At 32.9% G+C, this 14,013-nt stretch overlaps 4 protein-coding genes across 5 annotated transcripts in view; 2 read left to right on the top strand and 2 right to left on the bottom strand.

The window, feature by feature from the left end:
• The first annotated feature begins 1,297 nt into the window (after positions 1–1,297).
• On the top strand, positions 1,298–2,316 carry LOC128395175 (U2 small nuclear ribonucleoprotein A'-like). Its single transcript, XM_053355583.1, has one exon. It carries the CDS (start codon positions 1,373–1,375, stop codon positions 2,201–2,203), a length of 831 nt encoding a protein of 276 aa, XP_053211558.1. The 5' UTR covers positions 1,298–1,372; the 3' UTR covers positions 2,204–2,316.
• A 186-nt stretch (positions 2,317–2,502) lies between these two features.
• Positions 2,503–5,750, bottom strand: LOC128394994 (F-box/LRR-repeat protein 7-like). The gene is made up of 7 exons (XM_053355381.1): positions 5,117–5,750; positions 4,909–5,001; positions 4,398–4,508; positions 4,219–4,316; positions 3,763–3,933; positions 3,538–3,691; positions 2,503–3,454 (listed from the first exon to the last, which is right to left on the bottom strand). Exons 1-7 carry the CDS (start codon positions 5,748–5,750, stop codon positions 2,757–2,759), a joined length of 1,959 nt encoding a protein of 652 aa, XP_053211356.1. The 3' UTR covers positions 2,503–2,756.
• LOC128395130 (uncharacterized) lies at positions 5,662–7,423 on the top strand. 2 transcript variants are annotated; one of them, XM_053355534.1, is made up of 2 exons: positions 5,662–5,799; positions 6,145–7,423. In XM_053355534.1, the coding sequence occupies exon 2, from the start codon at positions 6,195–6,197 to the stop codon at positions 7,230–7,232; it is 1,038 nt and encodes a 345-aa protein (XP_053211509.1). In that variant the 5' UTR covers positions 5,662–5,799; positions 6,145–6,194; the 3' UTR covers positions 7,233–7,423. The 2 variants fall into 2 exon arrangements, with proteins under 2 accessions (XP_053211509.1, XP_053211516.1); XM_053355541.1 differs by having other exon boundaries at positions 5,674–5,799; positions 6,268–7,417.
• Positions 7,424–8,008: 585 nt separating this feature from the next.
• LOC128394863 (bromodomain-containing protein DDB_G0280777-like) overlaps positions 8,009–14,013 on the bottom strand; it is a 37,988-nt gene continuing 31,983 nt past the window's right edge. Inside the window, exon 5 of the mRNA XM_053355236.1 lies at positions 8,009–12,306. Within this exon, the coding sequence (XP_053211211.1) occupies positions 8,276–12,306 (4,031 nt within the window). The 3' untranslated portion in view covers positions 8,009–8,275. The remainder of the gene's footprint in view (positions 12,307–14,013) is intronic.

Raw genomic sequence — 14,013 nt, forward strand, 5'->3', positions numbered from 1 at the left:
GGGGAAGAGGATGAGGAAGATGATGTATAATTGATGAGAAAGGATTACACTTGAAATGATTGTAACAACAACAACAAACTGGACAATGGTCACTTTTTTTTCAACAAAAAAAGAGTAAATAAAAAACAAAAGGTAATGAAAAGAAAAATAAAATCACCAATATGATATTAGGGTTTTTCTTAAGGAGTTAAACACATAATTGGCTCGCTAAAGTGTATAAATGTGTATTTATCTGTATTATCATCAATGTTAGTAGAGTGAGAGAGAAGGAGAAGGAGAGAGAGAGAGAAGAGGATGAAGAAACGAGAGAGAAAAGGAGAGAGGGAGAGGGAGATGATTTTGTGCCTCCGGGTAAAATTAAAAAAACGAACCAGGCCCAATAAACAACCCTCTCTTTTTTACTGTCTCTCTTTTTTTCACCTTTCTTTTTAGTCTCTCTCTCATCATCATCATCCCATCTCTCTCACTCTACCTCTCTCTCTATATATATATCTATCTCTTTCTCTCCAAACTTATCATCTTCATTAACCAATAAAAAGCAAAAATTATCAACCGGACAATTTTTTTTTCAACTGAAAAAAAAGTCAAATATCAATCGCCCTCTTTTGATGAGTATGAGTAACACTTTTTGTCATTTAAATTACAATAAACAATTAAACATATTCACCTGAAACAATAAATTCAAATTGTATCCACAGATTAATCCAAATTAAGCCTTAGGCCAAAGAAAAAGAGATAGAAATCCAAACGAATCGTCAAGGGGAAAAAAAGGTAAACCAAATGTTGACCAAAAGAAAAAAGAAACGGTAAATATTACACAAGGTAAATGTTAATTATTCTTTTACAAGAGAACAATTAACAATAGTAATCAACTCGATTGATTTTCAATAAACACAATTAACGAAACAAAGTCAATTAATAATCAACAACAGATCAACTTACCAATAGATTTGTAATCAAAGTGAGAGAATTAAATGATCAACGGGAATTTCACCTATTCGGTTTCCGCTTTCGAGATTAGAAAATTCGGTAATCACCAAGTCTTCATCCGAATCCAATAATTTCCATAGAGTCTAGTGGATAGAAAATACCAGATAGAAAGATTCGAATATCGACTAGTCCCTAGCGCCATCTAACGTTTTAGAAGAAAACGATACATATGAACAATTTTCGATTAAGAGAAATTTTTTTTTCTCTTTTTTGAATTTTCCGCCTTTTTTTCTTCTCCCATTGGTCAACATGTGTTTCTTTTCATTATTTGTAACCGATTTTTTTTTGTTTCTTTCATCTTCTTCTATAAACAATTTGATCTGTCAAATTAAATTTACTTTTGTTTTCTAATTTTTGATTATATTTTATGTGACAAACAGAGATGAAGTTAACTGTAGATATTGTTGCCAATGCTCGTCAGTATATTAATCCAGCGACTAAGGATCGAGAATTGGATCTTCGTGATTATAAGATCAGTGTGATTGAAAATCTCGGCGCTTGTTTGGATCAATTTGATTGTATCGATTTCACTGATAATAACATAAGACGATTAGATGGTTTTCCCCTTTTATTACGATTGAAGAAAATTTTAATCAGCAACAATAGGATTAATCGTATCGCTAATGATTTGGATTCCTGTTTACCCAATCTTGAATGGTTAATATTAACCAATAATTCACTTGGTGAACTTGGTGATATTGATGGATTATCTTGTCTACCTAAATTAGAATGTCTTTGTTTACTTAATAATCCATTGACAACCAAAAAATATTATCGACAATATGTTATCCATAAGCTGCCCAAATTAAAGATACTCGATTTTTGTAAAATTAAACGAAAGGAACGTGAAGAATCAGCTAGTTTGTTTAAAGGTGGAAAAGGTAAACAATTGGCAAGAGAAATTGGAATCAAATCGAAAACATTTATCACTTCTAATTCAAATTCTACAACCTCATCAACCATCACCACCAACAATAATAACAACATTGAGACCAACAGATCGACGACAAATCAACATGGTAAACCGATTCATACTCCAGCCGATGTGGAAGCAATTAAAGCCGCGATTGCCAAAGCCAAGACACTGGAAGAAATTGAAAGACTTAATCAACTATTGAAAGCGGGTTATATTCCTGGTAGAGCTTTGACCTCTGGTGATGTTACTATGACCTCTGAATCTGAGAAAGATTCTGATGATCATGATGCTAATTGAATTTTTTGTTCTGAAAAAAATCAAACTTTTTCCAATTCCAATCAATCAACTTTTGTAATACTATTTAAAACTTCAAGATTGTGTAACAATACAAAACCCAATTACAAAGTTAATTGTCCTCTCTCTCTCTGTTTCTAGTCGTGATCGGTTGTTAATCATTTACAAGCTACAATTTAAAATGAACATTGATCATGGTAAAAGTTTGTATTGAAAAGAGACCAACTATTGATTCATTTTCAACAACAAAAAAAATCGATCAACAGATCAACTCTTTCAAACAAGATTATTGTGAATCACAATTAGCTAATAAAGGAGATAATTTTTATTTAAATTGTTATTTTTGAATAGAAAATTAGAAAGAGATCAATTGATTTAAATTGTTTACGAAAGTAGAAACAGAGATCATGATTTAGAGTTGATTGTGTTCGATGAGCTTAATTAATGTACAGAAGAAAAGTAAAAAACTATAAATTGTGATTTTCGATGACAATTAAAACTCTGAAATTGTGAAAACGAAATGGTGACGGTGAAAAAAAGTCGATTGTCAATTGATTTATGTGAGTTCTTCTTCCTCGAAATCGAGATCACCATCAGCGATAAAATCATCTTCGTCCGAGTAATTGTGATAATCAGCATAAGGAAAATCATGATCATAATCCTCGAGTTCATCAAATTCTGGTTCATAATCAGGATAATCAGCATATTCTTCATCGGAACCCCAAATGTCCTTTGATTCATATCGTCGAACATCATCTTTGTCCTTGAACTCGCTGATTCGGATTCGACAATTGTTATAGCAAATGATTAACTTTTTATTAACCAATCCTTGAGTAATTAATTCGTAAGCATTGGATAGTGTTTTCAAACTGATTCCAAGACAAGAATTGACTCCGAGTAATTCAAGATTAGGTGATTGTGATAATAGATGAGCAACACCTTCATCGGTAATTAAACTTCCCGAGACTGTTAATGATTCTAGATTTTTAAAAGCAACGAATGATTTAATTGTTGCATCGCCAAATTTAAAACCTTCAAGATTGATTAACTTTAAATTTGGACATTGTTCCGGTAGACTAGTAACGGAAGCATCGGTAACATTATCGTTACCAAACAAGGTCAATTCCCGTAAGAGAGGTAAATTTGAGAAGATGAATTGAAAATTTTCATCATTTAAATCGGAAAGTTCTGGACGGAAGATCAGTTTCTCGAGTTTGGTTAATTGGGCAAGATGATTACATCCAATTAGGAAGGCTGGTGAAGAGAAAGATAGCAAATCAGATTAATCAAACTATTCAACGTTCTTGAATCGAGTTTAAATTTATAGATCGACTTACGATCAAGAGCCGTTTGATCTACTTCGAGGCGCTCAAGATTACAAAAAATTCGGCAAATATCAGATAATCCATCGTTGGTCATCGGTGGTGCTAAAAGTACCTTCAATGTTTTAGCACAGTGTTGAGCTAATCTTGAGTAACTTGCATTTAGAACCTAAAATTGAGAAGACAATTAAAGTTAATCGAATATTAAACATTTTTGAAGAGTTAAATTGTTATACTTACTGGTGAACAATTAGTTACATCAAGATACGAAAGATTGTTTAATAAATAGAAACAACGACCAGTAACCAATTCACAATTAGATAAAATGATTTTCTCCAAATCAGGTCGTAAATGAAAAAGTCCCCAAAGTCCTTTTTCCGTAACATTTTCACATTTACCGAAATCGATAAACTAATAATCAGTATATTTAATGAGAACGGGATGAGAAAAGAAAATTAAATCAATTCTAGTACAACAAAGTGATTGAATTTGCAACCAGTAATTGAATCATTAACACAGTTAAATATTAGTATGATCATTGAGAGATTAAGTTAACCCAAAGGGTATGATAATACCCTCTTCTAACTTAAACGATGGTATCTCTTGGTGCTAAATGGTCCTCTGATTATCATTATCTGCGCGAATGATTTAATTAGGTGATTGCAAACTCGAAATCTTTGGCTGTATAATAATTACCTTTAAATTTGGACAGAATTTTCCAATTGTGGTGACACTGTATTTGTTTAGAGCGGTATCACGAATGACTAGCTTTTCGAGGAGAGGACAACATCTCCCTGGAATAAAAAAGTGATCACAAGTCGGAAGAATATTAGTTAATTGAAAGTGTCGGTTTGAGAGAGAGAAAAGTTAATTACCAATTATATCGCAAGTTTTATCATCGAAAGTGGTTGCCGTTTGATAGAAATCAAGAGTTTTAAGGCCTGGACATTTCTTGAGAACTTTGAATAAAATATTAGAATCAAGAGCTGCGATTAGGGAGAAAAAAAATATTGACAACAATTAGCAAAACAAATAGAGAGAAAAAGTAAATCAAGATTAAGTAATCTAGCTGTTAAAATTATCACTAATTATCTCCTTTGACCAATCAGTGAATATGGTCAAGCGTTTAGTCATCAGAAAAATGTAAACAAATGAGTCAATTAGATTGATCTTATTTTAAAACTAATCTGTTGATGACATTTTTCAACTCAACACAAATTTAAAAGCTTAATAACTGATGTTGATTTCTCAACAGTAAAAGTCGATGGTCAGTTAGCTTTATCAAGCATAATTAGATGACTGACCAAACGGATAACTAATTTAAAGGGTATTACACTGAACAGGATGTTAACATGGAAGCTCAGTTGAATATAATTCAATTCATACTTTGACCTTGCCAAAGACAAAACGATTCCCTGAAGCTTAACCTTGTTGTTCCAGCCCAAGTTGTTTCCATTAACCGAGCAAACCGAGAATTAACTGTAATGAGAGAAAATTAGAATTGGACAATTGAATTGGATTAGAGAGAGAGAGAGAGAGAGAGAGATAGTGATTAGATTTTCGCAAGGATATTATTGTGTTTAGTGCTAATTACCCATCGAGAAGAGGAACCTTTCTTTCACTGGAAAATGGTCGAAAATAACCAAAAGTGTCACATCATCTAAATCGTTAATTGTCAGTTTACTCAATTTCTCTTCTGGATTATTGGCGGGAGATTCACTTGGATTTTCAACTGGTTCTTTTGGTTCATCTTCCTCTTTCTTTGCTTCTTCATCTTCTGGTTCATCACATGTTTCCTTTAATGGGCTGGAGAGTAGCTCATCTTTCTGTTGTCTAACCGCCTCTCTTTCTATAGCTAATTCTTTCAATTCATTTTTAATCAATTCCATTGTCTTCTGGGTTGCTGGATAAACTACAACAGTCTTATTGACTCCAGTGACATATAACTCTTTTGGAGTGAGAGCAAGAACCCTCTCTGCATCTTCAAGTTTTTTAAAGGTCACAAAACCATAACCTTTGGCAGCATTTCGTATATGATCCCAGGCAACATCGAAAAATTCAACTGCTCCAAATTGATTGAAAAATTTGGTATAATATCTGATCAGAACTTCTTTACGTCTCTTATAACCAAGATTACGGACAAATAAACGTCTTGGATTCGGATGTAAAAGTGAAGGTGATGATGGTCCTGCTGATTGTGATGATTGTGAAGGTTTTGATTGGTCCATAATCTAAAATATAGCAAACGAAACAAACAAACAAACAAACAGACAAAAGGTTAGTCTAATTTGAAAACAAAAAGAATAGAAAAAAAAACAAATCTAAAAAGAGAACAAAATTGAGAAAAAGAAAATTCTACCCAATAGATTTTCAATCCAAAGGTAAATTCTTTTAAATAATCATTTAGATTGACAAACAATTCATAAAGAAGTTGATTCTTACCTTAATTAATCAAAAGGTTAAACAAAAGAAACAATTAAATCATCAGTCGACAATTAAACCGTTGAAATGAAAAAAATCAAATTGAGATTTTTACTCTTCGGGGTTTGTTCATAAATCTACATTTTGATTGTCTCAAACTCTTGAGAAAAAAAGTTAATCTTAATTTTTATCTTTTCTTAGGAGATTTAAGTTAATTTTTTAATCACGATAATTGTTGAAATTGTTTATCGATGATTACAAATAACTATTTCTTTCTTCTGATTGTTGTTAAACTTTTTATACGATTAACTGATTGTACTAAAGTCTCACCTTTGTTGGACCTTTGTGACGATGGTATGATCGATACGGCGGTTCGGACAATCGATGGGCGAATTTATATTTTCAAGGGAGAAAATTATTTCAATTGGTCATCTGATCTGTCGAAACCTTTACTGCCTGATAGACCGTTGGCTGATTGGAACAATTTAATCACTGGAATTCATGCAAGTTTAACGATTACCGATCAATCTAACCGATTATTTGGAAATACTTTTTTCTTCAAGGAAAACCGTTGGTTCCAATTTTCTAATCAACAATTTATTCGAACTAATTTAACCAGCTATTGGATTGTTGATCCAATTCATGCCAAGTATATTCTTCCAATGTACAATGAATCGATATTTGGATTTTTCTCCCTAATTTCTCCTCGACTTGTAGTTCGAACCATTTTCGAATGGTACAATTTTCATTCTCCATTTAATCCACGTTCCATTCCCTCAGGTTTCCTGGTTTCAGATTATTTTACCATCGATTTACTCTCAGTTCGAGCGATCGTCGATTTTCCCGATGATCGTTGGTTAGTCTTTTTCGACGATGAAACGAACGGGTACTTTTGTATTCTCAACTTTCCCGGTGATCTTTGTAACGAAATGTTCATCTGGAATACTGATATTTGTCCCGATCTGTTGAATCAATTCATCGAAGATTCAATTTTCCTTTTAGCAATTGAGAAAATACCCTTCGGGTTGGACAGATTTTTCCTCATTATCTCAGCAATTCTAATAACCGTTCTAATCATCCAGGTCATTCTAATCATTGGCCTGATCGCGATAATCGATGATTTCCTAGCGATTAAAAATCGAGTGAAAATTTTCCGCTTTCTTTTAGATCTACAAAAACAGCCCAATTTACCTTATATTTCCTTCGGTCGTTATTTACTTCGAACCGCTGAAATGACCTTTAGCCTAAACGAAAACGAAGAGAGAGAAAAACAGGCTCGATCAAATTAATTCAAATTTCGAAAAGTTTTTCAAATCACCCGCCGAACCTTCGTAGTCATGGTAACAACGATTCCAAATTCAATTCAACTTTTTTTTTAATTTTCTTTCGTTCTCATTTAATTGTAATCACAATTAAACTTTTCGTTCTTTATCATCATCATTATTATTACCAATTAAATGTTTCTTTTAAACTGATTAAGTGATTAAAGTTAATTGACTTTTCCCTTCCTGTTTATCAACAAAAATGAGAGAAAAAAAAATCCAACCGATTGATGAAATTAACAAACTTTCACAATTAATTAACTTTTCATTGGTTAAATCAACCTGATTCAAATGATTAAAGTTAATACTCATTAAAAATGGTTAAATGGTGTCAATGTCAAATTGTAATTAACATATAACAAAAAATATTACTAAACCAATTGATTAGTTGATTGATTGTTTAACCGAAACAAAAAAGTTTCTGTCATTGAGAAAAATGAAAATAATTACAATTAATTACCAACCTTGATTGTGAATTATTAACAAAAATTAAAACCATTAACTGTCAATATTAATCATACTAATCAAACTATGAGAAATTAAATAGATTACAATCTAATTGTAATGGTCAATTAAACAATTAAAAGTTAATATGTCAACTTAATAAGGAAAAATTTCCTCAATCACTAATTGTGACCATTAGAAGATAATTATTTTGATAACAATTAAGATAAACTGCCAATATATTATATTAACAATAGAACAATTAGTAAATTGTTTGAATTAGCAGAAAAACTTAACGATTAATTTTTTTTCTCAAAAAATTATCTTCTTTTTATTAAGTTTTTTTTTTCATCATTTGCTCGTAAAGGCAGCAATTAACAATACAGAACAATGAATTACAGTTATTACATTCACTATAATTATGATTAGTTAATTATTATTTTTTTTGCTTTTTCTTTAAATATAATTAAGATAATGTGGTGAAGATGATGAAGAATTAGAATGAGAAATGATGATGATTTTATAATGATGATGACTGATTTTTTCTTTAATTTTCTTGATTAGTATCATTCAAAGGTTCGCGATTCAAACCAGCCTCTCCATCGGGCATCATTTTCAGCGGCAGCGGCTGCAGCAGCAGCGGAGAACCTTTCATCTCCACCACCACCAGGATTACCTCCAAGTAGATCAAGGGGTAAGAACCCTTGACCAGCAAAAGCAGTAGGATTAAAAAAATGACCGGAAGCAAGAGCGGCAGCAGCAGCAGCAACAGCAGAGTTAACATTGTTTGCGGCGGCATTATTATTATTATTATTGTTATTGGGATTTGGCGTTGAAATTCCGGATGGATGGTGCATTGGCTGTGTACCACCTCCACCTCCAGTAGCTCCATGGGGTGAAAATGTATTTAAAAATGGCAGGAAAGAGGGTAAAGTTGGATTGTACTCTGAGATTGAAGGTGATGAGGATGGAACGGTTAACCGGTGGGCCGCCGACATGTTCATCATTGGATGGAAACCAGTTGGATAGCCAAGAACCGCTGCAGCAGCGGCGGCTGATGACATTTGGCTCATTTGTTTAGCGAAATTGGGATGAAGTCGTTCCATCTCACGTAGAGCAATTTCTTGAGCAATTGTTTGCTGAGCGAGAGCAAAATTTTCCGGTGTAACCATTGCACGTAATTGATTAAGAGTATTAGCTGATTGTAATTTTGATTGAATATCATGATTATCTGATGATAATAAAGGAATGCTTGTCATTTGATGAGGTAATTGTTGTTGCTGGTGGTTATGTTGTTGTTGTTGTTGATGATGGTGGGATGAGGGAGGTTGTTGTGATTGATGTTGACGGCGTTGGTGGTGTGAATGATGTTGTTGCTGTTGTTGTTGTTGTTGTTGCTGTTGATGGTGATGATGTAGTTGTTGTTGTTGTTGTTGGTTGGATAAACCATTAGCCAAATCATTAAGGTGTGTTTGCATTAATAATTGTTGCTGTTGATTGAGATCTTTAAGACCAAATCCAAGATGATTGACCGACGACAAATGATTTAATTTACTTTCTTTTACTTTCAAGGCATTTGGAGATGGACTTGGTTTGACCATTTGAGATCGATTTGATGAACAATTGGAAATATTTTGTTGATGTTGTTGTTTATTGGTTGAGATTGATGATGAAGAGGAATGAGGATGCTTAGTTATTGGTGCAACAGCGGCAGCGGCAACTGTGGGTACAGATAACGGTGTTGAGGAAGGTGGTAAGATACCAATTAAACCAGGGACAGGTATTGGTGATGAGACAGGTAATGGTGACTGATTAATATGATGACGTGAGGGTGGAGGAGGTTGTTGTTGATTTTGTTGATGATGATGATTTTGATTGTTACCAGATTTTGATGAATTGTTTTTAACTCTTTCATTAATATTTGCATTACTCTTTGGCACTTTTGTGATTGGAACTGAATCAACGTCAATTTGTTTAGGACGAGAAGATTGTTGGTTTGCTTGATTATGATGATGATGATTAGGTGATGGACGATGATTAGCATTATTATTATTATTATCAATTTTATTAGTTAATTGTGGTATCGAAGGTAAATTATTATTATTATTATTATTATTACCAGAGGAACAAGTTTTAGATAAAGTTGAACTTTCTTTGACTCGTATTTTTGAACTTAAATCAAGAATTGTCGACGGTGGGCAATTATCATCACCTTCATTTACTTTCACAAGAGCGGGTACTTTTCCCTTTGGTGTAATAACCTTTTTCTGTTCACAATTAAGCTCAATGAGAAGCTTTTTATAAGTTAAATCCAATGGAAGGGAATCAGGTGAGTCTTCATTCAAAGAGGGACCAAGTTTACGCTTCAAAGATGCTGATGATGGAGATGATGAGGATGAAAAATTACTGTTGTTTTTAGTAAAATTATTATTTTTACTATTAACTGGTAATGATGATGTTGATGGTGATGAACCAGTGGTGAATGGTTGTGAATACCATGTGGGTGAAAGTGTTAAAAAAGTTGCAGCGTGAGCCGTGGGGGGAAGTGATATCTTCTTAAGCAACGAGTTATCCTTTACTAATCCATCAATTGGATTATCCTTATAAGTGGGTACAACTTTGACACAAGGTTTTAAAGGTGTCTTCTGGATTACACTGGGTCGACCTGAGGATGGTAATAATGTTGATGAACCAGTTGATGAAGATGAAGATGAAGAAGATGATGATGATGATGATCGTGAGTTAATATTTTGAAAAATTGTTGCATTATTTTTAACATGATGAGATTTTTTAACTCCACCACCGCCACAATTTACACCTCCAGTTGTAACATTTGATTGAACAATGTTGACATTTGTTTCATCCATCAGCTGATTAACAGTTAATTGGTTATCAATGTTATTAATTGTTGGCTCAAGTTTCATCTCTCTGGATAAATGAACTTGCTGTTGTTGTTTAGCCACATCCATTGCCGATATTAATGTTGATATTGATGATAAAGGTGAGGCAACAATATTTTTATTATTGTTGTTAATTTGATTATCTCCATCATTTGGATTACCTTTAATTGTTGCTATTTTATCAGATTTAGATAAATTTGAGCTAATGTTATCACAATTTTTACTTGCAACCGTTAAATTGGCAATTTTATCATATTCATCACGTGTTGACATTATTTTCAACCAATCAATAGATTCATTTAAATCTTTACCATTGAAAGGTTTAATTTCATCTTTAAATGGTACAATTAATTTATCAACAGTTGACTGATCACTTTTATCATGTTTCACCAAGTTAATTAACGATTCTTTATCATTATCATCATCAGTTGACTTGACGATTGTCGATAAATCATCTTCCTTATTATTGATCATTTCTTTCATTGATAAATTAACATTTTCATCACTTTTTTCATCTTCTTTTTTATTATCATCTTCCATTTCCATGGATTCACTTTTTGGTAACAATATTGTGCTCGGTGAAGGCGATGGCGGTGATGTCGTTGTCGTTGTCGTTGTTGTTGTTGTGGTTGTTGATGATGAACCTTTGATGGTCACTCCTCCTTCGGACATGATTTCCTCTTCATTACGTATCTTTGGGTCACCGGTTGACAATCCATCAATTTTAACAACAAATTTACGCTCTGATTGTGACCTTTTAACATTCGATGAATTAAGATTATTCTCAACGCTTGGACTCCGTGATTTACATTTAGAATTTGAACTCTTTCCTTTTCTTCTCTTTCTTTTTCGTCTTCTTCCACCTTCTCCTCTATCATCTGCCTCATTATCACAAGCTTCATCTTCTTCTGTCATTGAATCACTTTGATTGTCTTTACTTTTATTTGTACCATCATTATCACCACCATCATCATCATCATTGTTTTCAGCACCATTATTATCATGACTCTTTGAAGATGATGAAGACAAAGAGTGACTCTCTTCATCTCCACCAGCACCAAGTTTACTTGAACGCTCCTTAACTGATGATCGACTATTATTAGTATTATTTTTAGTACTATTTTCAATATCACCTTCACCCTCTTCCTTAATTGTATCATCTTCTTGTGACATTGGTGAATAACATTCATCATCATCGGTAGCGGTTGATGAAGCATTAGAACCATAAGCTGACCCACCAGCGGTAACTGACGATGAATTATTATTACCAACACCACCACCAGTTGATGATGAAATTGAGGCGACACCTTTTAAACGTTTAGATTGTCGTACACCTTGACGGCGGTGAGAACCTCGATGAGATCGACGTTCGGTTGAGTTGACACTTCCAACCGATTGATAATCGTCATCACCTCCTCCTCCTCCTCCTTTGGTAGCTGGTGATCCACCAGGAAGTATTGGAGATATTGATCTACCTCGAGTTGATCTTCTGGTCACTACAAGTCCTCTTGCCTCAGCTAAATGATTCTCAAAGGGTAATAATAACCTTTCAAAATGTCGCCGTGTACAAGTTGCCGCACTGGTACTTCGAGGATCACCACCAAGTTCATCATAAACTTTTTTCCATTCCTTATTCTGAGTAATCTTCTCATAACCACCCAATTTCTGGGTAAAGGTAAAAAGGTAAAATAGGTCAACTGAGAAAGAGAAAGAAAAAAAAACAGAAAAAAAATTAATATAAACATAAAGAATAGGAAATAATAAACAACTTGATTATCTTGATTACGATTCTAATCAACAATAGTAATCGTATTTAATAAAGAAGAGAGAGAGAGAGAGAATGAGAAAAAGAAAACAAAAATAAACATATTCATCATTATCATCATCATGATCATGGTGATAATCAATTGAAACGTATTATGCAAATTAACCTTTCTCACAAGTGATAAAATCAACCGAGGAAAGGAAAAAGTTTCAACAATTATATTTATATATCGATAACTTGATCGTAACAAATAAATTCAATTGTATTGCAATTAACCTTTTTATCCACTTTATTTAATCATCTCTTTAATCACTTTATCATTCACCATCATCCTCATCATCATCATCAGTCAAAATGAAAAGTAAGTTTAATCTCAGGCTTCACCAACTATCATCATCTTTTTAAACATTGTTACTAAAAAAAATCAATGGAGAGTAGAAAAAGTTTCACAACAATCAACCATTGAATTAAATTCTGTAAATTATCTGATCCAATTCCAGGGGATCAATTGAAATGCTAATCAAGAGAAGATGAAGAAGAGGAAAAGGAGCAAAATTTACTAGACTTCAGATCAATAGACTTTTCTTTTGAGTATGAACAACAAAGCGAAAAAGGGAAATAACTATTTGGGTGAAGACAAAAAATCAATAACAATTTATCAAATTCATGTCTTGATATGTGATCATCATCATGAATGAAATGAATGAAATGAATTATAATTTTAAAATTTTTTCTTTCACAAATATACTAGCATATACACTTTAACATGATTCGCAATTCAGACCAGAGTTTTATTCATATTTGTTTTCTGGGTTAAATCATCTTCTTTTCCTTATTTATCTCTCAATGTTTATTGCTCAGTAACAATCTTCCAATTTTATCCTCAACTCACTGAGAAAACAGAGAGAGCGAGTGAGAGAGAGAGAGAGAGAGAGTCAATGTAATATATAACACATAAGGGAGAGATGATGAACATGATGATGATGATGATGATGATGATGATGATGATGATGATGAGAAATAAGAGACAAGTAAGATGATGATAGAGAAAAAAAGGAGAAAAATAAAGTTATATTTAAAGGCGTGTTATCTTCATGATGATCATGTTGTTGTTACTCTTGTTGATAGATGGATCGATATTTACTGAAAATTTATCTTCGGTGAAAAATTTTCTTCATTTACTTTCTTTTCTTCTCTTTCTCATCATCATCATCTTTATGTAACTTCTTATCATCTTAATACATTTGATGCCCTTGATAAGATATAAGAGATTGCCTTTATTATTATTATTCTGACTTCATGGTGATAACTGAACAAAATTCAATCTCTGACCTACAAAAACGAGGCGATCAACTTTATCTTCACCATAATATGTATCTTTAACTTACTAAAATCATCAATCCGAAGCTCATTCAATTTTCATCCTTTACACTATGTTTACCTTTAACTGCTCTCTCATCTTCATCCTCTCTCTCTCTCTCTCTCTCTCTCTCTCTTCCTTGTCTTCACGCAGCTCAAATTCATTTTCATCCTTTTTTCCTGCAAATTGACTTTGACAAGCAAAGGTATTGAAAGCAATCACAATTAAATTTTACAATAAACTTTGCCCTCAATTGACCAACATCATCCCCTCCCTTAA

This window comes from Panonychus citri, unplaced genomic scaffold (genome assembly GCF_014898815.1).
Source record: "Panonychus citri isolate SS breed McGregor unplaced genomic scaffold, ASM1489881v1 Contig00023, whole genome shotgun sequence".
Taxonomy (NCBI): domain Eukaryota; kingdom Metazoa; phylum Arthropoda; class Arachnida; order Trombidiformes; family Tetranychidae; genus Panonychus; species Panonychus citri.

What these genes read in the sequence shown, in the direction of transcription:
- LOC128395175 (XM_053355583.1), top strand. Translation starts at nt 1,373, where the DNA reads ATGAAGTTAACTGTAGATATTGTTGCCAATGCTCGTCAGTATATTAAT.
- LOC128394994 (XM_053355381.1), bottom strand. Translation starts at nt 5,750, where the DNA reads ATGGACCAATCAAAACCTTCACAATCATCACAATCAGCAGGACCATCA. An exon ending in AAGGTTCCTCTTCTCGATGG is followed by an intron (nt 5,002 to 5,116) that starts GTAATTAGCACT and finishes CTCTCATTACAG; the next exon opens with TTAATTCTCGGTTTGCTCGG. An exon ending in ATGTAACTAATTGTTCACCA is followed by an intron (nt 3,692 to 3,762) that starts GTAAGTATAACA and finishes TCTCAATTTTAG; the next exon opens with GTTCTAAATGCAAGTTACTC.
- LOC128395130 (XM_053355534.1), top strand. Translation starts at nt 6,195, where the DNA reads ATGATTACAAATAACTATTTCTTTCTTCTGATTGTTGTTAAACTTTTT.